Source organism: Pezoporus flaviventris, unplaced genomic scaffold (assembly GCF_033815535.1).
Source record: "Pezoporus flaviventris isolate CSIRO_AGI_PZ_B2104156 unplaced genomic scaffold, CSIRO_AGI_Pfla_v1 ptg000072l, whole genome shotgun sequence".
NCBI lineage: Eukaryota > Metazoa > Chordata > Aves > Psittaciformes > Psittacidae > Pezoporus > Pezoporus flaviventris.
This window is the reverse complement of record NW_026892620.1, coordinates 1,267,734-1,290,217: the sequence shown is the minus strand read 5'-3', so window position 1 is coordinate 1,290,217 and position 22,484 is coordinate 1,267,734. Positions and strand designations below refer to the sequence as shown.

The 22,484-nt window shown below is 36.8% G+C and overlaps 1 protein-coding gene across 3 annotated transcripts in view; it reads right to left on the bottom strand.

Moving 5' to 3' along the window:
* Positions 1–22,484, bottom strand: part of GCC2 (GRIP and coiled-coil domain containing 2) — a 28,669-nt gene that overhangs the window by 5,571 nt on the left and 614 nt on the right. The window contains exons 2-21 of one of the 3 annotated variants that reach the window (XM_061472645.1): positions 19,837–19,899; positions 19,128–19,212; positions 17,994–18,061; positions 16,882–16,986; positions 13,631–16,120; positions 12,873–12,942; positions 12,109–12,209; positions 11,930–12,028; positions 10,430–10,549; positions 9,216–9,380; positions 8,738–8,842; positions 8,068–8,230; positions 7,416–7,516; positions 7,219–7,296; positions 6,387–6,524; positions 6,102–6,223; positions 4,148–4,324; positions 2,477–2,694; positions 938–1,048; positions 13–152 (exon numbers count right to left, since the gene is read on the bottom strand). In XM_061472645.1, the coding sequence (XP_061328629.1) occupies positions 13–152; positions 938–1,048; positions 2,477–2,694; positions 4,148–4,324; positions 6,102–6,223; positions 6,387–6,524; positions 7,219–7,296; positions 7,416–7,516; positions 8,068–8,230; positions 8,738–8,842; positions 9,216–9,380; positions 10,430–10,549; positions 11,930–12,028; positions 12,109–12,209; positions 12,873–12,942; positions 13,631–16,120; positions 16,882–16,986; positions 17,994–18,061; positions 19,128–19,212; positions 19,837–19,899 (4,719 nt within the window). Of the gene's footprint in view, positions 1–12; positions 153–937; positions 1,143–2,476; positions 2,695–4,147; positions 4,325–6,101; positions 6,224–6,386; positions 6,525–7,218; positions 7,297–7,415; positions 7,517–8,067; positions 8,231–8,737; positions 8,843–9,215; positions 9,381–10,429; positions 10,550–11,929; positions 12,029–12,108; positions 12,210–12,872; positions 12,943–13,630; positions 16,121–16,881; positions 16,987–17,993; positions 18,062–19,127; positions 19,213–19,836; positions 19,900–22,484 lie in introns of those variants that run through there. The other 2 variants (XM_061472644.1, XM_061472647.1) reach the window with 2 other exon arrangements.

The window sequence follows — 22,484 nt, the reverse complement described above, 5'->3', positions numbered from 1 at the left end:
ATGCCTGCTAACCTTTATTTGTTCCATCAGGATTGCATTGGTTGCTTCTGATTCACGAAGTAATTCATTCAAGTGATCAGCACTCTTTGCTGTTGTGTTTAGTTTTTGAATCAGTTCATCCTTGGTGAGTTCTGTTTGCCACTGAGGTGGCTCTGCAATTAATTGGAAAAGAAAACTGAGAGAAGCAGAAAGCATTTTCATCTACTTACCATTAGGACTTGATTAACGTAGTTCGTTAGGAACAAAATCCATGCAAAGTCAAACTGAAAAATTAACAGGCATCATTGCTGCTGCATGCTTGTTTTGTGATCTATTTTTGTATATATATTAGAAGGAGATTGGCAAATCAGTTCTAAGTATGTCAAGATACATGGTTTTAATTTACTCCTTGTTTCCTACCCATAGATGGAGATTCTCAACAGTTCTCCACAAGATGTTCAGCAGACTTTTACCACACAATTAGATGCTACCATGTATTTTTCAATTTTTTGTGGACTCTTAGAACATTGTCTGCATGCTGGTAGAAAAAAACTACAAAAAAAAAAGATCCTGTTCTAATAAGCTACATTAAGATAAACAGACATTTCATCTTTTCATTAATAAGAGTTAAATCAGCACTTATTGTTGCTAGTAGACTAGTCCAGAATACAAAAAGTTCTGTAACTATTCACTGACTTGCTCATCTAGTCTTTTCCCATTATAAAGTCACAAGTATGACATCTTTAAGTCACTAAAACCTGTAGCAATGTTTTACTGTTAGTCCTTACTGCAGGACAAAACTACAGAAATTCAGGATACTGTAAACTCAGCAGCACTTAAGTAGGCTTGCGCCTTGCACCCAAAAGCACGAAAACACAACTTCCTCAGATATTTTGAGGACAGAAACTTCTGAAACTTGTGTACACAAGTGCTTAAAACAGCCGCATGTTCTACCTACCAGGTTTTTCTTCTGGGGAGTTCAAAAGTTGTTCCAAGGATGGTATATAAGTGCTGGCTGAAGAGACGGACTCTGTGTCCGTTGTTTCCATACCTTCTCCCTCTTCCCTAGCTACAGTGTATACATCAAGAACAGGAAGGTCAGTGTTTCGCCCTTCTCTCAAGTTCTTCGTAGCTGGATTTGAAACAGCTGGAGCTGAAAAATACTGATGTTTGTCATCAGAATGAAAGTGGCAGGGCTATTTCATAAGTGTGACTGTCTCACACTGGAGAGCAGTATATATAATAGTCTTCAAAATGCAAGGGGAGGAAAAGTGAAGAGGAGAAAGCCAAATACATACATAACATTTATAATAGAAAATACAGCCTTTCACCTCCAAATGACCATTCCAACTAATGTCTGTTTCAAAATCCAAACTCGATTGGCGATTTTTATTTCAGTGACTATGAAACCTTCATGGAACTCTCCCTGAAGATGTGCTGTAGCTAGGAGTGTCAAATGTTTTTAATGCAAAACAGAATTAGCTTTTTTTAACCAGTCTTGTGGGAGGTGTAAATTGTTCTAATACTGCGTGCACTGCCCTGCTGCTTCAGTAACATATGGAAAGAGTAACTTCTTAAACTGTTCCTGCTGTTTGGCAAATGTCCAACTACATCCTAATTAGTAACTTTACAGATACAAAAATAGCACTTGAGCTTGAACACAGTAAAATCTTATATTAGAAGATGGATCAAGTAACAAGTATACCAATAACGAACATTGTTAAAACAGCTTTCAATACACTCTTCTTTAGCTTTATCCCTCATAGTTGAGGCAAACTGATAGGAAGGGCACTGAATATTTACAAAGTAATTTCCCTCCATCTGTCTGACAATGCAAATACTGCAGAAGAGGTGACAGTGATGCAGATTCTAGAACAGAATAGAATAGTTCCAGTTAGAAGGGGCCTACTATGTTCATCTAGTCTAACTGCCTGACCAAAAGTTAGAGCACGTTGTTAAGGGCATTTTATAAAAGCCTCTTAAACACTAACAGGCTCAGGACACTGACTGCCCCTCTAGGAAGCCTGTTCCAGGATTTGACCACCCTCTTGGTAAAGAAATTCTCCTCTAGTCTGAGCCTTGCTTGCCGCAGCTTGGAACCATTCCCACTCATTCTGCCACTGTGTACCAGTGAGAAGACCTCAGCACCTCCCTCTGCACTTCCCCTCCTCAGGAAGCTATGGAAAACAGGGAGGTAACCCCTCAGCCTCCTTTTTTCCAAACTAGACAAACCCAGAATCCCCAGCTGCTCCTCACAGCACATTCCTTCCAGCATAATGCCTTCCTCTGTATGCATTCAAGTATCTCAAGATTCTGAAGGGACGGTAATAACAAAGACTCACTTCCTTATCTGGTATCAGTGAATTGATACAGCATGCTGCAGAATCTCCAGCAGAAGTTTCTAGTGTATTACAGAACCACACGTTATGAGCATGTGTTAGATTCAGACTCAGGTACACAAATCTGTGTCTAACCCAAGATTATGACTGAAAGTTACCTCGAGTGCTTGGTTCACTCTTGAGTTGGAAGAGCTGAGTTTCTACTCTGGACAGTTGCTGCTGAAGTGTCTCTACTGTCTTCCTGTGCTCTTCTTGCAGATTCCTAACTTGATCTCTGAAATTGTTCCGGAGAGCTTCATTCTGGGCTGTCAGCTGACTCAAAGCCTGGGCATGCTCTGTTTTCATGACCATGTTCTCAGACTGTATTGTGCAGAGCCTGAAAGGAGCATGTATAAAATCCATGAGAAACTGACAGCAAAACATTGTCATTTTTACATCTCAAAAATGTTAAGAGTGTAAAGTAGTTTTCAATTTTTGTATGTATGATTATTTTAGAATGACTGTGCAGCTTTTTCACATTTAAATTCCTCTTTTGCAGGGAAAATTTAAGACTGAAAAAGTTACACTTATCACATGAATGCATTATACTATATAAACCCTTGATTTCTATTTCAAAATACAAAATTCAGACATCTTTGGGAAAAAAATAAAAGCATCAGACATTGTAGTCTAAATATTCTTAAATTCTAGAACTGCGACATGACTGTTTATAGTGTCATACAGGGCATGTCCTTTATTTTATACTCCACTTCCTTTAACATTATTTACCAAAGATTTAAGCAGGACTTCTGAAAATTAAAGTATCTAAGAAGCTAAGTTAAATCTTTTTTAAGGTTCACCTTTCAGCACAAAAGAGGGTAGAAGAATGTAGCTGTCAGCAAAAAAACATCAGTAACACATAAATTGTACATGGTTTGGAGATCCTCCAGAAGCAAGACAAAATTGTCACAAGCAATTAAACAAGTGCATGTATGGAAAGACTAAGCATAGGCCTTGCCCTTATAAGTATACAAACTTAAATATAGCCAGAGTAGCAAAGAGCTTGTCTCTCTGGGTACAAAGGGAACCTACTATGATACGGGCTGTTTCCCGAAAAATGCAGAAGGACGTGATTTAGTTGGTCACTAAATCAGCTGAATGCAGAAGGACATAATTTAGTTGATGAATCATTATGTGGCTATCAGGAACAGATAAACCAGTACAAAGATAGTGATGAAAAGCCAACAGTTCCTAATACTAAGCTGCAATTTCTAATGAATATTTCATGTCAACTTCTTTGTACCCTAAACAGAGAAGACAAGTCAATGAAAGAACCCTTTTGAAGAGCTCAAGTATTAGGTACTCGTGATTTTTCAAGAAGTGATACAGATTAATGTGCAAATTAAGATTGTAGCAAGCACAGACTCAAACCACAGTACCTTCTGTAAGAAAGGCACTGCGCGGACAGGGGACAGAGTAGTTTGTCAGTGAAATCATTTGCTCTGCATTTAACTACCTTATTTTTGCAATAGGAAACATCCAAATTTAGTTGAGTAGTCCAACACACATGCAGTGCTGAGCACTGAACTTAGGAACAATCAATGTGCTTAACAATGCTATTTTTTAAATCTAATAGTTAATATATAGAAAGCTGGCAGAAATCTCAAATTCTCTGATTAGCTACTACTTCACTTTCACTGCTGAAACTTTTGAAGGCTTTTAAAAACTCCTTTAACTTTCTTACTAATCATGCTCTTTCCTTTGGAAGTACAGTTAAAGGCCACTACATGCCCAGTCCTTAAAGTTCACACAAAATAAAATATCTGTATCTCTTCATCATCAGACCATACTTTTCACGGAGTTCTGCCTCTTTTGCAACAGTCTCTTGCAGCATCTTATTGTGCCTTTCCAGCAAGGTGTCATGTTCAGACTGCAACATCTCAAGTTCAGACGCATTCAGCTGTGAATTATGCTGAGCATCTTGCAGCTTAACTTTAAGTTGCTCTATCACCATTTCCAATTGCTCTCTACAAGAGGAAGAAAAAGAAATAAGCAACATATATTTAAAAATAATTACATTAATTCAGAACCTATATCTGCAACATTTTGGATAGTTAATCCAAACTGCTTATTTTTCATTAAATCAATACAGCACTGTAACCAAAATAATCTTAGAATGTGACTGCTGCAGAAACAATTAGAAAAGTTCTGATCCTGTTTCAATACAGTTACAAATAGGTTTATCACATCCCATCTGAACTGCTGAGAATATAACTATAGGGTTAGAAAGTGAGACTGATGCCACTTTCTACTTTAAGCTGGTTTGAAGGAACAAGACATAGGAGAATAACATGTGGGATGCAGACGAGATAAACAATTTCTTCTTAAAAGTGGTGGAGGTTTTTTTGTTTAGTAAGTGCACATCAGTTCCATGACACTGAATACAACAGACAAATGTCTTGAGTAAATTTTGTGCAAAGGACTGGAAGGCAACATCAATATATAAAACCAGATAAGCTATATTGGTAAAAAATAAAATCAGATATACCAGGAGGAAAGTCTTAAATCACACACGTTCTCCTTTTATGCTTTCTATATTCATATATGCAGACATCTCCATTATCTTATTAACAGTGTATCTCATTAATCCTTAGAGCTGATACTTGCAAATAATTCCTTTGAAAACTATGTCATCTGTTTATTACTTGATTTCTTGCCCACTTTTTCCCCAGGGTGACCCTCTCTCAAAAACCTGACACTATCAGCGCTTTTTAAAATTCTGCAAAAAGGAGATATAAAGAAATGCAACTCTTGCAGCTTGCTTGCTTCAAAAGAAAGGAAGAGGTAAATGTCGCTAAAAAAACCCAGACCAATCATACGCCCCAATCAAAAGCACAGGTCTCCCTCTGGTGGATTTTCAGCCGCAATTGCATGTACTGTTTTAAGACCTGTATCAGAAATTAATTTTGACAACTTACACATAAACGCCCAGTCTGGCACCAAAGATAGCAATCAGTAACTATAAAACAAAGCCTTACAGGAAGCAGTCTACTTATGAGAGTGGGTTCAGACATTTTCTGAAGTGAATCTGAATTTACCTGTTTTAGGGGACATTAGGCAGTGAAACTCTCCCTGCCCTCACCCCAAGTCTTTCCTCATATAACAGCTGATAAGACAACAGCATTTCACAAATCTGCTGGAACTGATGACCAGAGCTTTACCTACACTGAACAGTTCTGCTCTTTTCTCCTAGCTGGAAGTGGCACTTTGCAACAATACTTTACATCAGAGAAAATGACATGTCAAGCCTATACAGAATAGGCTGGCCAATTTCTGCCAGAAAATTCGTAAGAACCTTCCTAACACCTTACTTCTCCCTCTGACTGTAACAACAGGTAATCTACATAAAAATGACTGGTAAAAAAAAAAAAAAAAAAAAGACAAATCAAGGAATTAGAAACTAGCAGTACCACCATGGTATAAATTGATCTTTCTTCTGTTCAGATAGGCAGAGCAACAGTTAGATTCCAGATCAGATAAATGTGCAGAAATAGAGCTTTAAAAAAAGGCACAATAAAAAGAAAAAAATCAAAAAACTCCAAACAAAAAAAAACAAAACAAAAAAACAAAGCCCCACAAACAAACCCCAAAACCACAAAGTAACTGGGGAAGCAAACTGCCTCCCTTCTGATATTCTCCTTATTGAAGCGTGGAACTCCCCTGTTGGTTAGCAATTAGCAAAGGCCAGCTCAACAAATGAAGCATCAGTATTTTTCTGTGTGCATATAAAAATCTTGAGTTTACCTTTCTTTTTTGGCTCCTTCAGATTCTGTCTGAGAAGCAGATTTATTCTTTTGCTGTTTTAGAACATTATGAACGCGGACTTTGTAGCTCTCGAATTCAGATGTAACAGATGCTTGTTCAGCCTATCACACAGAAAACAAACCCTTCATAAATTATGCTATTAACTATTGCTCCCTTATTTATCTGAAATGAAATGCATCTTACACTGAAACCCCACACACCCAAATTAAGAACCACCTGCTGCATTTCCTTATTTTAAATGGACAATTACTCCCACTAGAGTACCTGGGCTGCTTTGCACTCTTCTTGCAAGGTTGCCATTTTTTGCTGGTAGGCATTCAATGTACGCTGGTGTTGCTCTGAAGAAGTTCGCAGGAGTTCCTGAACTTTATGCTTTTCTGATGTTAGCTCAGCCACTTGAATCTGAAAAAAAAGTCAGTTGAAAACTTCACTATGACAAAATTTCTTCTTCCTTCTCAAAGGGAAGTGCCACAGAGAACAACAGATTCTGCTACAGTAATTCCCATGCAGAACTGGTGAATATAAAATTAAAATCTAATAAAAGTAGAATAAAAAAATAGATATGGGTTACCGTGTACTTAATTTAAAATGTCATGTTGTTTAAAGAGATAACTGAAGATAAAATTACAGTGGTGGGGTGGTAGCATTTAAGAAAGCCAAGCCCTCTCCTTCACTTCCCTGCAACTTCTTATTACATTCAATTCCTGTTCTGCCCAGCCAACAAAATCTATACGGATAGACAACACTTAAGATTTTTCCTGACAACACTGGGTTCTTCTGTTTTAAACTGAGCTATTTCTTTTTTGAAAGTAATTATTTTAAACCACATCCCAACTACAAATTTCAAACTACACAGTCCTCTATTCTGGTGGAACAGGAAAAAAGAACAAGAAAGGGTAAACCTGTTTAAAGAACATCACAGGTGAAATATCTGGAGAAAGCAGCAAAGGGTCAAAACTCATTTAATAGAGTTAATAACCTAGTACAGCCAGTAACCTTTTTATTTTTCAGCCTATATTCCATCCACCCAGTACAAATAACACCCTTATTACTTAAATAAGAAACCTTATAATAATAAGGAAGTGAAGTTTCTTGCCTTAAAGGCTTCCACTTGTTGTTGACTGGCTTCCAGTTCCCCTTTTAATGATGCCTGCAACATTAGATGGTCATTTTCCTGCATGATAAAATTATCTGGTTATTAAAAACCCCCAAATCTCAGCAACTTAATTCAGTCCATTTTTTAAAAGCTAGTTTAAAAATGGACTACGCAGTCATTAAAAAAAATGGACTTACAGCTTGTTTTGAATCAGCCAGTTCTTTTTTGGTTTTCACCAGGAGTTGTTTTATCTTGGCATTTCTTTCCTCATCCTGTTGCATAGTTGACTGCAGTGACTCTTAATGCAGAAAACACCAGTTATATGCAAAAGAAACTTTCTGTCTTGTATTTCCTTAACAATATTGGAAAATATTTAACCACAATCTGACATATTTCCTAAGAACTGCAAAAAACTAGCTTAGAGTAAGTTTAGTATCCTATTCCCAAGTACCACAAAAATCTTCAAAGAAATGAGATTGTTTTGAGACTTACAGTTAAGGATAGTAAGGAATGAATTTTTCAACCACATACTAACTAGTAAACTTTTATGTGTGATATGTCAGAATGAAAACCCTTGTCAGTCACCAAATTTCAGAACTCATAATGAACTATGTTTATTAGCTGATTCTATTATTAAGTTAATCAGGCAGGCAACCTGGCTTTTATTTACTGAATGCTACATCAACTTAGTAAAGTTTCCTTTATGGAAACGTAATTTTGACTATGTAACTGTTCAGTATCCCTGCAAAACTTCCTCAAGTCAATGACTGAGAGAAGTTGTTTCTGGATGCTACTTTTTATCATTACTAACTATACCATAGTGATTCTTGCTGTTTATACATTACTCACTTATTTCTTCCTGTAGGGTCTCTTGCTTCTGTTTCTGAATCCCTGTCTCCTGCTCAAGATCTTCTATTTTGCTGTCTTTATCAGTGATCTTCTGATTAAGTTCTTTTACTAGCCTTTCATAATCAGCTATTTCCATATCCATCAGTGTACTTTTTTGAGCATCCTGCAAATTGCACACAATGAAGTTACAGCTTACTATCTGCCTTGGCTGCTAAGATTTATTTTTTTAGTTATATTAAAAAACTGTATTACCCATCTAAAAAAACCTTTATATCTATCCATATCCACAAGCAACACCCACCCATCAGGTTTCCATATCCTCAGTAAATAATCTGTTTATAAACAAAACCCAGAAGCTTTGAATAACTCGTTGCTAATTTTAAGAATTTTACTAGTAGGTATTTTGCAGATATCAGTTTCTATAATCTTCAGCCCTTACAAGGGCAGTTTCTGAATAGTGCTTCAAACCCAACACCCCCAAAAACCTTCCAACAAACCCAAAGTACACATCAGGTCTCCAAACATAAAACCACGTGTAAAAGTCTTATGTTTTCCATATTGCAAACCTTGCCTTTCAAATCCTCAGAACAGAAAGGGAGACATTCAACACAGCAAGATGTGCCGAAATCTTTGGTAGTGCATTAAGCATTAACACAAACAGCAACTCTACCTTTCTGGCCAGCTCTAGTTCTTGCATAGTTTTCTGCAGATGTTTCTTTTCCTTCTGAAGTTGCATCTGAAGCTCCTCCATTTCTCGGAGAGCACCACTATGTTCCTGAAATTTAAATCCTTCTCAATTATGCCAGCCAATTTAAAAATAGATGTCAGCATCTATTTATGCACTTAGGTTGTACAGAGATAATTGATTACTTTTTTGTTTACTTTAGGAAATTGCCAGGAACCAAAGAAAACCCCAAATTATATAGTATTTTTTCACATTCTGTCATCCCCAGACTACTCTAGAGTGGCAGCCTTGCAAAATTCTTTCAGTGAACAGATCAAGCCCTCAAAAAAAGACCGAGTCAAGTAACAAGAAGACAAAGTATAGAACTTGTTCTATAAAACCTACAGTTTACAATGGTCTAAGAAGAAGCCACATCCACTGAAAGCAATGCTTTAGCTCATGCACCATCTCTACAGAATACTACCTTTGTTTTCTGTTCTTTTAGAAACTTTTCAGCTTCTAGTTCTTTGTCAGCCTTTGCCTTGGCTTTTTGTATCTCCAGTATCTGAGCTTCCAGCAGCTTAGAATTATGTTGCAGTGTTTCAACACGAGCCAGGAGGTCTTCGTTAGCGGAGCGTAACTGATCATGCTGAAATAACCATAGTGGAAAGATAAAAACGTAATCTGTCAAATTTCCATGCAAATTCAGCTAAGATATTGTCTATATTTAAAACACAAACTCTGATTTCTATGCAACTCCCTTACAAACAGCACTCCTGCAAGTGAGTCTTCTCCATCTAACTGTTTAAACCATACTAAGAAACAGGCTAAATTAAAGTCACAATTTGATTACTTTGTTCAGAGTCTCTATAATGCAGATTAAGAATGAAGTGAAATTAGCTCCTAATTACCTAACCAGTGTTTTTACTTACAACATACTTCATAACAAGCTTGAAAAATCCAAGGCCTGCATAATCAGCAAAATACATACCACTATTTGCCATTTCTTCCTATCCTATTCACTACTAGCTTCCATTTATAAGGAAATTGCGGTCTAGGTGGATCTTCAGTGTAATTATGTATGGGGCCTGGGATTTTAAATCCTAAATCCCATTATTTGTTGCAGTTAGCTTTACAAAAATGAATCTCACAGCTGCTTAATTACCATCTTAGACTCTTGCAAATGCCACTATAGCACTCTACAATGCATCCTGAAGTCTCTTCCTTGTGAAAGATGCAGAACCCCATAATTGATTTAGTATGTTTAAACACACAGTTTATTAAACAACAAAACCATATTTTGTCTAAGAAACAGAAGAAAAAAAAACCCAAACCAGTGAAACAGCTAAAGGTGCTGTACCTCATGAGAAGTGTATGTAGATGTGAAACCAGTGACGGAATGTAAGTTTGATACTTTTTTTAATATATCTGGTAGATGCAGCAGAGTTGTATGGCCAAACCAAGCCAGAAGTGATCGCTTGCTCTTTTCTGTGAGCTGACCTGGGGTAAATTAAATCTTCCTATCGAAAAAGTCAGACATTCTAGATGTATTTACCTTTGTCACAGCCCAGACAAAATACCAGATGTTGAAAAACTAAAAACAAACCAAACAACCCAGACCCTGATTTTCAAGTCACTATTCAAAACACACTTAAGAGTACGAAACCATACATAGTAGCAATCACATACAGCACTGACCTGCTGGGATGACACCTGTAGCTGTCTTGTGAGGTCTTCTATCTGATGTTCAAGATTATTTGCTCTGCCCTTTTCATAATCCAGCTGTTCTCCTTGCTTATCATATTCCATCAAAAGATTCTTAACACATACAAACACAAACCCATAATTTTTTACAATATACATTGCATAAGCATATTCTATACCACAGATGCTTACTTATCTTCCTAATATTTCAGCATATGAGTTGTCTTACTGCAACACTGGAATATCAGAATGAAATTAAAGCTATTATTTCTTCATAGGCTCTGGAGAAACCCTTTTCAGCTCATGAAATTCTAAAGTGATTCAGGTCAGAGAAGACCTCGGGAGGTCTACATTCAACCTCCTGCTTAAAGCAGGGTCAGTAGTGAGATCAAAACAGGTTGCTCAGAGCTTTCTTCAGTCCGGTCTTTCCTGCCTGGAAATGACCTGCCTCCAAGGATGGAGACGGCACTACCTATCTGGGCAACACCTTCCAAAGCTCGACCATCCTCATAGGGCAAAAATAAGGTGATGCATCCGGTTGGAATCTCTCATTTCAGTTTAGGACTACTATGTCTCATCTTGCACTACCATTAGTAACATGACTCTATTCCTTTGGTAATGCCTTTGTAGGTACTGGAAGGCTCCTATTAGGTCCCTCTCAAGTATTCTCCAGACTGAACAATTTCTCAGCCTTGTACATCACTTATTCCAGTTCCTTAATCATGATGGATGTGTCCTCCATAACTTTCTCAAGATCACTGCTGAAGTTAAACAGGACAGGTCCCACCACAGACCCCTTTGGTACCCCATTTGCTACTGGCATCTAGTACAAGCCATTAATTGCTACTCTCTAAGACAAACTATGCAACTGCTTTTTAAGCACCTATTCAGTTGTTTTCCCATTTAGATCATAAAGTCCTAGTGTGGATACCAGAGTACTGTGAGAGAGGATCAAAAGCCTTCCTGAAGCCAAGGTAAGTGAGAGGCCCTGTTCTTCTGCCATCCACAATTCCAACAGGCAATCAGATTAATCAAACACAATTTACTCTTGGTGAATCAATGCTGACTGTCCCTAGTGACCAACTTCTGCTTCATGTGCCCAGAGACATGCTCCAAGACTTGCTCCTGGGGAATTGTTAGTTTATGTCTTTTTCACTCAAGGACTTCCTAACTGATCACAAATTCAACATACTCTGAAGAACTTATAAGGATTTATGTTTTGCCTCAGCAATATTATTTGATATGTATGATGCTAGATTTGAAAGGTTTAAAATACCATCCAATAGAAAGGAAGTGCCTTATTCCCTTCTGACAGCAGCCAAACAGTTCCGCTACTAGAACCTTACATTCTAGTCAACTGCACTGACACAATTTCTTTTGCCAAACATTCCTGTGCAAATAAATAGCAATATATATATATATACAGACTAGGCTTCAAAAGCAAAGTTTATTCTGACTGTTAAATGTCTTTTGCAAATACAGTACTATTCTTACCTTATAGCTTTCAGCTCCTTGAATGACATCTTTCATTGAAGCAGACAACTGATCTTTTTCTGACCGAGCCAACTCCAATTCTTCCCTCAGAGTCTGCATCTTTTAAAAAAGAAAGGCATGTCATTAAAACAGAACCCCACATGCAGAATGTTGTTCATATGAAGAAGCAGTCAGGGTACCTCTTTTCGGCTGGCATCTAATTCTTTCTTTGCTTTCACAGCAACAACCTTAATTTTATTTAGCTTCTCTCCTTTTTCTGCAGATTCTTTTTCAAGCCTTCCTAAAATAAATAAATGAGAAAGAGAAAAATATGCCTCTCACCTCTCCTCTCCGCCAAGAATTGAAATGAAATTCAATTAGAACATAAATACAAGCATGACTTGAAAATAAAATATAAAGCAGGAGGAGATGTTTAGATGTTTCATTCAGTTAAGCATTTAAATTTAAGCCAAAACATCCAGCCGCATAGACAGCCTGGGGACAATCTTTCCATGTTTCAGAGGCTTCCATCACACTTAATGTCAAGAGCCATATTCCTGGCTACTCTACATATAATTGTAACAGCTCAGAACCATTTCCTTTCTAATGTGTTGCGATAACTGCAACGAGGCAATAGCAGTTTCGTCAAAGCACTGCTTTCCTCTCTTCTTGGCAGCCTTAGGGATTCTTGACACAATTATTTCCCATATTTACAAATTAAAATTAAATCCACTACACCATTTACAGCCATATGCACACTGGAAGACCTTAAGAAATATAAAATCTAAGATAGCTAACAACATTTTAAATCCTTAATGGAAGGAATATTGTAGGAAATTGCATTGATTACCTACTTCTCACCTTCCTTGGCTGTAGGAAATACAGGACAGTTATGCAGAGAAACAAAAAGTAACAATCCAAAACCCCAAACTGTTTACATGAAAGAGAACAGTGAGAAAGATACCAATTTTTTCCTGAAGCTCTGCTACTGAAGAGTTTTGATCAGTTTTCTCAGCCATTGTCTCCATTGAATTCTGTATTATAAACAAAAGATATTAGAAGTATTACAAAAATGTCTTTGTGATGTTTTTCCCCTAACAAGTCACCAGAAGTTTCAGCTACAGCTGGACTATGTCTACATTCTTACTACCAAGAAACTCTTTGTGTAATTTTGTATCAGCTTTGTAACTGAAAAGCATAATTATGATGAAAGGAAAACATTCCAACCTTTTAACAGCTGCTTTCCATCCTGTCCGAGGACAAAAAACAAAAAGGGAGACCACTAATTCTGCAGCTGTCAGTTTTACATAATCATCAACTCCCAGGACCTGACGTTAGGAGTAGATAATACAGATCAAGCGGGAGTTTTGTTTGAGATGGAACCACAGAAATTTAGAGGTAAAAGATTATGAGGTCGGTTAGTCCATCTAGTTAAATGATTACTGAGGGATATTGATAGGAAGAGAGGTTGAAATACAAGCAACTTTTGTCAACAGATCATTATGACTGCTTTGGTTTTGTTCTTTATTCCTTGGGGGAAAGGAGGAGATTTTGACGTGCTAGGAAACTCAGAAACGTGTTACATTTATAGAAGAGAAACTCACTTCCAGGCCAAGGGAAGAAAAAAGAAAAAGAAGAAAAAGAGAATTGAAAGTATTTTTTGAACCTTAATTCTGAAGACTTTAGAGGTTTAGTCTGTATACTTCAATAACAAAATATAACCTTTAGAGAATTCAGTTCGTCTTTCACATTCCTAAGTTCAGTTTCCTTTTGTTCCAGAATGAAATTTAAGTTGTCTTGTTTCTCTGATCCTTTTTGCTGTTCTTGTATTTGACTTTCATAAAAAGCAAGTTTTTGAGTAAGCTCTTTGGTATTAGCAAAAAGATCTTGATTTTCAATCCTTGTTTTTTCACTGGCATTCTTCAGCTCCTGGAGATCACACTGAAGTGCTTCTTTTTCAGACAACACTTCTTCCAATTCTTCTTTCAAGAGTTCCTTTTCTTTTTCCAAATCCTGAATCAGGGATCTATGTTCTGTATATTGAGCTGCATTTTCTTCCTCTATCCTCTCAACTTCCCGCTGCAAATGAAGAACTTCCGCCTCCTTCTGCAGAGCAAGGCACTGCTGCTCTTTTAGTTTGGACATGTATTCATTTGCAATTTCTAACAAGTTAAGAGAATCACACTCTTCACTGTAACCCGAAACACTGGGCCCCACTTGCTCAAGTAAGTGGTACAGCTGAGTTCTCACAAGGGATCTGTGCTCTTGTTCACTTTCAAGTAATGTTGATATATGGTCTTTTTCTGTAGTCATCATTTGTAGTTTCTTTTCTAAGTTTTCAGAATGCTCTTTCAACACCAACCAACCATCTTTTTCAGAGGTAATCTTTTCCAGCTCTTTACTTAATTTGCCTTTTTCATCAGTTATTTTCTTATTTTCCTCACGAAGAGTATACGCTTCAGATGAAAAGCTCTCTCTTTCACGCATCAGAGATTCAATCTGGTTTTCCAGTTGCTCTAGCATTTGAGCATTTTCATTCTTCCTAGTTAAAGCTTCGTTCAGTCTCTCTGTTAATTCTTCCACCTTTTTCTTCAGGTCAGTATTGTACTGGTTAGCAACATCTATTTCTTGCTGAAGTTCCTGAATTTTTCCTTGCTCTTGCTTGCACCTTTCCTGAAGAGTTTTTCTCTCTTCACCCAAACATTTCACTTCATTTAAAATATTCTTGTTTTGATCAGTAAGAGAAATAATCTTCTTCTCCAGTTCTTTTATAGCAGTCTCTTTTTTGTCGATGGAGCTTGTTATTGTGTTATTCTCCTCCTGTAGACTAAGAATTTTACATTTAAGTTCTTCTATATCTGGCTGATTAGATGACAATTTTTCTATTTCTTCCCGGAGGTGATTCACAGTTTCAAGAAGAACATCCTTTTCATTGAAAGCAGCCCGGAGTTTCTGCTGCAGTTCACTCACATCAGAAGCTTGCTGTTGTCTCATTGATTCAAACTCCTGGCTGATCTTTCCAGCAGATTCCCCTAGTTCAGCCTGTAAAGTTTCCATTGTTTCTCTCAGGCTGTTGTAACTGGACACTGCTTCTTCCTTTTCCTGAGTTAGCTTTTCAAGTTGGTCTCTAAGTTCCTGCATTTCAAAAACTAATGCCATCTTTTCTTTTTCAGAACCAGATAATAAAGTTTCACTTAGTTCAGCAATTTCTCTCTTATGTTGTTCTTTCAGAGTATGAGTCTCTAACTTACGCTCTTTTACAGCAGTTTCACAGTGCTGTCTTGCTGCCTGAAGCTCCAATTTTAGTTTTTCAATTGTACAACAGTAGTCTTCTTTAGTAAGCTGCAATTCATTTATCTTAAAATCCAAGTCTTCCCTCTCACGAAAGTACTCATCCTTTATGTGATGGATTTCCTCTTCCAGTTTTAGTTTAACATTACTCATGTAAGTTAACTCATCTTTTAATATACTATGTTGGGACTGGAGCTCTTCCAAACTACGCTCCAGCTGCCTAACCTTTTCTTCCATTGTTGCTTCTACACAAGGTTCTTCTTTTGTATCTACAAAGCCTACCTTATTTTCTACGTTTTTATTTAAGACTTCTTTCAGCTGCTCCAAATCATATTCACGCTGATCAGTACTAGCACATATTTCATCCTTCGCATTTTTCTCTTTTATTAAGCCCTCCTCTGCCAAACTGTGTTGTAACTGATTTATCTGACTTTGCTTTTCTTCATTTTCTTTAGAGGCTATTTCAAGCTGATGAATCAATGTTGACACCTCTTCCTGATGGGCAATTTTAAATTTTTTAAGTTCTTCATTCAGAATTTTTATTTCATTATGGTAACGCTCAGAGTTGCTTTTCACAGTTTCTTGCAGATTTGTCACTTCTTTGGTTTTGTCTTCATTCACAGTTTCCAACTGCTTGCTCAGACACAAAATTTGCTCCTCGTAAGTAGATTTAATTCTTTGGACATCATCTTGTAATCTTTTAACTTCTTTTTGACTATCATTAAGACATTCAATATGTTCCATCAGCCCTATTTGTTTCTTCACTTGTTCTTCTAATTCCATTTTTAGCTTTGCTAAATCTTCATTGTGTTTACATTGTGCATTTGCTAATTCGCTCTTCAGAGCTTTTATTTCTTCCAGAGAGTCAGTACTTGATTGCTCCAGTTGCTTCTGCAATTCTTCTGTCTTAGCCACTGCAGCCTAAACAAACAGGCAAGTTATTAAATACTGGTAATTTTGCACACAGAAGTCCTTAGTTTTAAAGACTGCTACAGTTTTCAAATATGTAACTATATTAGGACAACTCAATTCAGAAGACACTGCAGAGAGGACAAAAATGAATGAGAATGTAGAATGAGAAAGGAAAATTAAGTCTTAAATCATGCTTACCAGCATAACTTCACAAAATGGTCATGACAGACTTCAGCTTTAGCAACTATTCTGATAATGTATTAAAGACCAAATTGCTTTTAATGCACCAGATTCAAGTATCTGGAATATAACAGTGTTCATCAGCTGCAAGCAATTCACTCTTGACTTCATTATCAAGATTACTGACATAATATAGATGCCTTGGCTGACAGGCTCCTTCCTGTGAATACCTGAATGTAAACCTTGTAATTCCCATAGAAAGACAGATCTGACTGATTGAAACTGTCATGTATGCAGACAACTAATATACAGACTGAATTCTTTTTGAACAGCTGTAGATCTAGCTGATGCATATAAAATTTTTAATATTTATACTCATTCCTTTAAAAACTATAAATTAAGAAATTTAGAAGATGGCCATTAACATATGAAGTCTTTAGGGTTTGTTTTTTTTTTTGGGCGGGGTTAGGTTAAAAAGGCAAGTGAAGAAAAATATTAAAATGAAAGTGAAATACACAAGTAAAAATAAACAGTAAAAAGAAACATAATTCTAAAATGTTTTAATAATATTCTATTGCTTATTTCAGTACCTCTGCTTCTTGCTTTCTCTGAACATTTTCCTTTTTCAGAGCTATGCACTGCTGCTCAGTTTCAGCTTTTTCCAGAAGTACAACATCCAGTCTTTCTGTGAGAGCCTAATTTAAGGGAGAAAGATCACTTAAAAAAGAATTCCTAACACTGGAAGCTTGATAAATTTTTGCAAACTGCATGAACTCGCATATGCTTAAATGACTTTGTCGATTAAAAGAATGACTCTGATTTTAAAAATTACTTTCAGCCCAAATATCATAGAATCATAGAATACTTGGAGTTGGAAAGGACCTTAAGATCATCTAGTTCCAAACCCCCTGCCATGGGCAGGGGCACCTCACACTAAACCATCTCACCCAAGGCCCTGCCCAACCTGGCCTTGAACACCGCCAGGGATGGAGCATCTGCAACTTCCTTGGGCATCCCATTCCAGTGCCTCACCACCCTCACAGTACAGAACTTCCTCCTTACATGTAACCTTAACAGATCTCGAATAGCTAGGCTAACAATGATGTTGAATAACAGTTTCTGTTCAAAATTGTATTTCTTATCAGCTCATATTTTCACCAGGTGGTGGTGGGAGCTCCCCTTTTGTAGAAATCTCCATCCAAATTATTAAAACCAATTTCCCAGTTGATAAATTCCTCCTTACTACCAATTTTTACTTTCATATTTTGTCTATGACCTTTACTTTGAGAAAGACAGATGTTCTCGCCACTGTTACTTTTCTCCAAGTATTTCTTGTGAGATGCAGCTTTAATTATGGGTTTCTGATCTCACTGAATGACTGTCTCAGGAGTTTTCTAAATGGCTGAAGTATTTCCACAGTGGACATTCTAAAACAAAAGCCTGTCTAAACAGCTACGCAAGGAAAAAGTCTTGCTGAGAAAGTTGTACAATTCTGCACTATTCCTCACAAAATTGAGTGTTTTCTGAAAAGTGGAGAAAGGAGGAAAAAACAGGGTTTAGGAAGAGCCCTGAATTTCCAAAAATTTATTACATTCAACTGGAATAACAGTTTTAAAGCTACTTATTATTTACCAAATTATTTCTGTATATTTACTTCAGATAACATTGTGTAATGCATTAAAAATCCACCATGTATTCCTACCTGAATAATATCATCAGCTCCTCCAGTAGCTGCTTTAGATCTGAGCTCTTCAATTTCTTTCTCTAGTTCTTAAAAAAATAAAAAAAAGCATAGAAATTTCACAGCATGAACTGATGCTCCTTCACAGTAGCAAATTAAATGTAAATCCAGTGCCTAACGATGCTCCTATTCAAATCAGAAACATCTTTTATTTAATCAATTTTTGGTTTTTGTCTTTTTTTTTTACTGAGTGATAGAAGGGGCTAATGGAAAGAGACTACTGCTTCTCAGGTCTTGACATTTAGCATGGTTTCCTAAGGAAGCAGGACTTCCTTGTTTGGGTAGAGGGACGAAAGATAGAAATCAGTCTGATAACACTCTTACCTTCTATTTCATGATCAGTTTAAGCCAGAGAAAAGATATTCAGTTCCTACTGGCTCTCTATAAATAGGCAGCAGGCAGAAGAACAAGACCTTATGAATAACCCCCTTCAGGAAAGGCCTACTATAGCCCAACCTATCCTTACTGTTTCACTGCGAAGCTACCAACAGTCAGCATAACTGTAACTCCAAACAAGGGGAAGTGACACAGGGAAAGTCTAAATAATGGACCACTAAACAAAAAGGGATGGCAGAGAAGAGAAGAACAGTACATGAGAGCACAGATCTACACAGGATAGTTTTAGTTGGTTAACACAAAATTTTGTTTGATACTTGTACAATTTCTTGTTAAAGCAGTAAATGATCAAATAGAATGTAGTTAACCATTTTAAAGAAACCATTTTACTCTACAACAGTACTAATTATGCAAAAATCTATCAGAGACATTCCCCCTCCCATCTGCTTTCTGAAAAGCAATAGGCATCCCTGCAACTGATATGTGGAACAGACAATGACAAGTGCCATTTCAACTCTTGCACAAACTACGTTGTTCCATCATGCCACACTGCCAGATCAGAATTAATTTAATACTTGACAAAAGCAATGCTTCTTTTTCTTCCCTTCCTCGCTTAAAGGACTTCAGTCCTTACCCTCCCACAAAAAAAATAATGAAATTAGCATTTAAATCTACCTAGCAAAAATATGCATTGATATTTGAAAAGGTCTGTTATTATCGAGCATTAAGGCAGAAACTGTTTTCTTCCCATTAAGGTACCTGTACATCTTGACTTCACTTTCTGTATAAGCATCACTTGCTTTTTTGCAAACTTGATAAGATCTTCTTTGGGTAATGTGTCCAGCTGTAAAAAACGAAGTATTAGAGAAACCAGCTTCCTCTAATCTAGAGATAAACAGAAAGCAGGGCATTTTAGCATTCAACTCCAAGAGGCTAAATTTTAGGACAAGAAACTGTCTTAGCACACATTTGAAAGAACAGTCCAAGTTACTGCTGTTCTGTTATCAAATTTTGTTATTTCAAGAGCAGTAAGAGAAACTACCTCTAACACTATACTTTTCAAAACTCATTCTAGAACACAGAAGTGGGCAGCATCAGTTAGACAAGGAAACTCACTTGGGAAGGGTTACAATTCAGTAATATACTTTAAACAATGTTTTGAAAGCAGCATGCTGTAACATTAACAGGCACATGAAACAGACTGTTGCCAAAACTGCATGCTACTGATACTTTATAAAATATTATAACAGGAAGAGGACATATCAATAAGAGAATTTTCTTCCCCCATATATTTTTCAAAACACCTTTGCCTAGTGTTTATAACTCTTTTTTTTTTTTTTTCGCAAGAAGTCCAGAAAACAGTTTAAAAATACCTTTATGTCTTCCTATTAGTCACAGATTGCAGGCTAAGCTGGAACCCTTTCAATTACTGCTATTCAAATAAATGACATTTGTGAAGGCTGATTACCTTTGATTTGCCTGATCCTGGTGTGACAGAAGATGCCACCATCTCTTGCCCAGCATCTGGAACCTGTAACAAATTAAAGCACTATGGTCGATAACTGAACTTTTGAAATGTAAAATTACTGAAAGAACTGAAAGCTGCAAACAGCAAGAATAACCGAATATAACGAGAGCTTGAAAAAAAACCCAAAACAACATATTTGCAGGTCTAGTTCAGAAGGATAATGTAAAAAAAAAAAAAGAAATCTGATAGACATATATCATGATTAGTACAATACAACAGCAGACTAGAAAACTACTGATTTCCAAACCAGTATGATCTGAAGATTCCATTACCAAACTGACATCTAGAGTTGATACACTACTCAAAAAGCATTCTATTTACAAGAGGTTACAAAGCCATGACTCACTATCTTGTTCTTAAAAGACTCATTAAAAAAAGGCATGAATAGAAAAATCATGTAGAGGAGCAGCAGTTAAGTCAAACTTTGGGAACCTTTCATCCATATATACCACTCAACTTCTTTTTCTGTCTTTCTTAAACACACATACACTAGTTATCACTAAAATTGTTAGCCTAAAGAACAGAACTGAAAAGACTCTGCAAAGTTCAGGCCCTTTTGAACAAAATATAACACAACTCTCCCACATGCACTATTTTTCCTTAGAAAACCACACTGGTTAGCTCTAGAAGTCCTGGCCTGACACATATTTGAAAAGGCTCTGTAAATTCTGGGCTCCCTATTCCTAACATACATGCATAATGCATTCTACTGTAAACTTCCACAGATCTAATCTGGGAGACTATGTTACTTTACAGTGGTTTATAAGAGATATGCTTACCTATATGCAGGATCATGAAGAAAGACATGTAACAGAGATGGGGCAAAGGAAAATGGAACAGACACTTCCAATATATTAAGTGTAGCATTTCCAAGCTCTGACCTTTACACTGCTTTTTCCTTTCTACTAGCCTGTGTGCGTATGTCTGAATAAAAGTGAACGGGTATACATATAATTATTTGTGGATTTATATAGCTAGGTGTTTGCATTTATATAGCTAGGTATGTATACATACATACCTTCAATTTATTTGGCTACTCTATTCTGACAAAAATCCCATCTTATAACAGAAGCTGGATCTAAACACTGATAGAATGGAGAATCACTAACAACTTAGAGAGAACAGCTGATATAGATAATAAGAAAGGTCATCAGAAATATGAGTTCAGGTACAGACCAAGGCAGTTACAGTTTTCTCTCTCTGTACCACATTGGCTTGAAGTTGGTTTTTTTTGAGATGGCAAAAGAAACTTACTAGAAAATAATGTACCTGTTAAACATAAATACTGCATTAGAAAAAAAACTATATAATTTAAGTTTCAGAATTCACTGGTATGCAAAACTGTGTTAACATTTACATCCGTAATATTTCAGCACTGCAGTTAGTAAAACAGTCCCTACAACCAGTATGCTTCTACAGTGTAATTAAGTATAACAAATTGTATGTACTGTTTAGAAAATGATAACATATGTCTCTTCATGCTACAGTTCAGTCAGATGGATCTACACATTACTTTTACTCTTCTTTAAGCTAATATATAGAAAGGTAGAACTATGTATCATGTAATACATCCAGTTTTGCTGTTCAGGTAACATTAACTATAAGAAGCTTGTAGAATGTAAAGGGCTCCACCCATCTGAATTGAATAACAACGAGGAAGATGAGTTAATACAAAAATCCTAATATCTTCATTGATTAGATGCATCTGCGATGTGAGTCAGCAGATAGTAGGCACACTTCTAAGTACTGAATCCTGCAAGTTTTCATTCAACCATCTTGAAACCAAGGCATGCTCCCATGCTTTATCAATACATATATACATACATATATATACACACATACACACACACATTTAATTTAAAACCTACTTTATCTACACTAAGGTGTTTCTAAGCCAGTTTATCATGTTCTGTGTATTTTAACTGCTATCCACTCTTTACTTTTGCAATAGCTTAACATACTCCTAGAAAGCCTAACAGATACATAAATGCAATAGACTTTGATGCAAACTGTGGCAGTAATGACCATTACAAACACTGACTTTCTGAGCAGCATGCAACTTTTAGACACCACCAACTCTACTCATACCAAGTAACATCAAAACACCTTTTGAGTTGTTATTACTTCAGCCAGCGGAGGCGTTAAACCTCTATTAGAATGCATGCAGCTCAGAAACTACCACAGAATTATAGAACCACAGAACGGTTTGGGTTGGAAGGGACCTTAAAGCTCATCCAGCTCCACCCCCCTGCCATGGGCAGGGATACCTTCCACTAAACCAAATTGCTCAAAGGCCCGTTCAGTCTGGCCTTGAACACTGCCAGAGATGGAGCATCCACAGCTTCTCTGGGAAACCTGTGCCAGTGTCTCACCATCCAGGTGAGTTACTTTCATGTAGGTGTTTTAACCTCTTCAAGGCTGCCTTTGGATCCACCTTGGTGTTTACTAGATACACATACTTCGGTAATTTTACTTGCTTGTGTTTGTTGGGAGGCATTTCATCGTTGACATACTGCGCACACATGAGATCATCTCAGCAGAAAAGGAACGCTTACTGACCCGTGGGTACTTTTAAAGAGCAACCACGC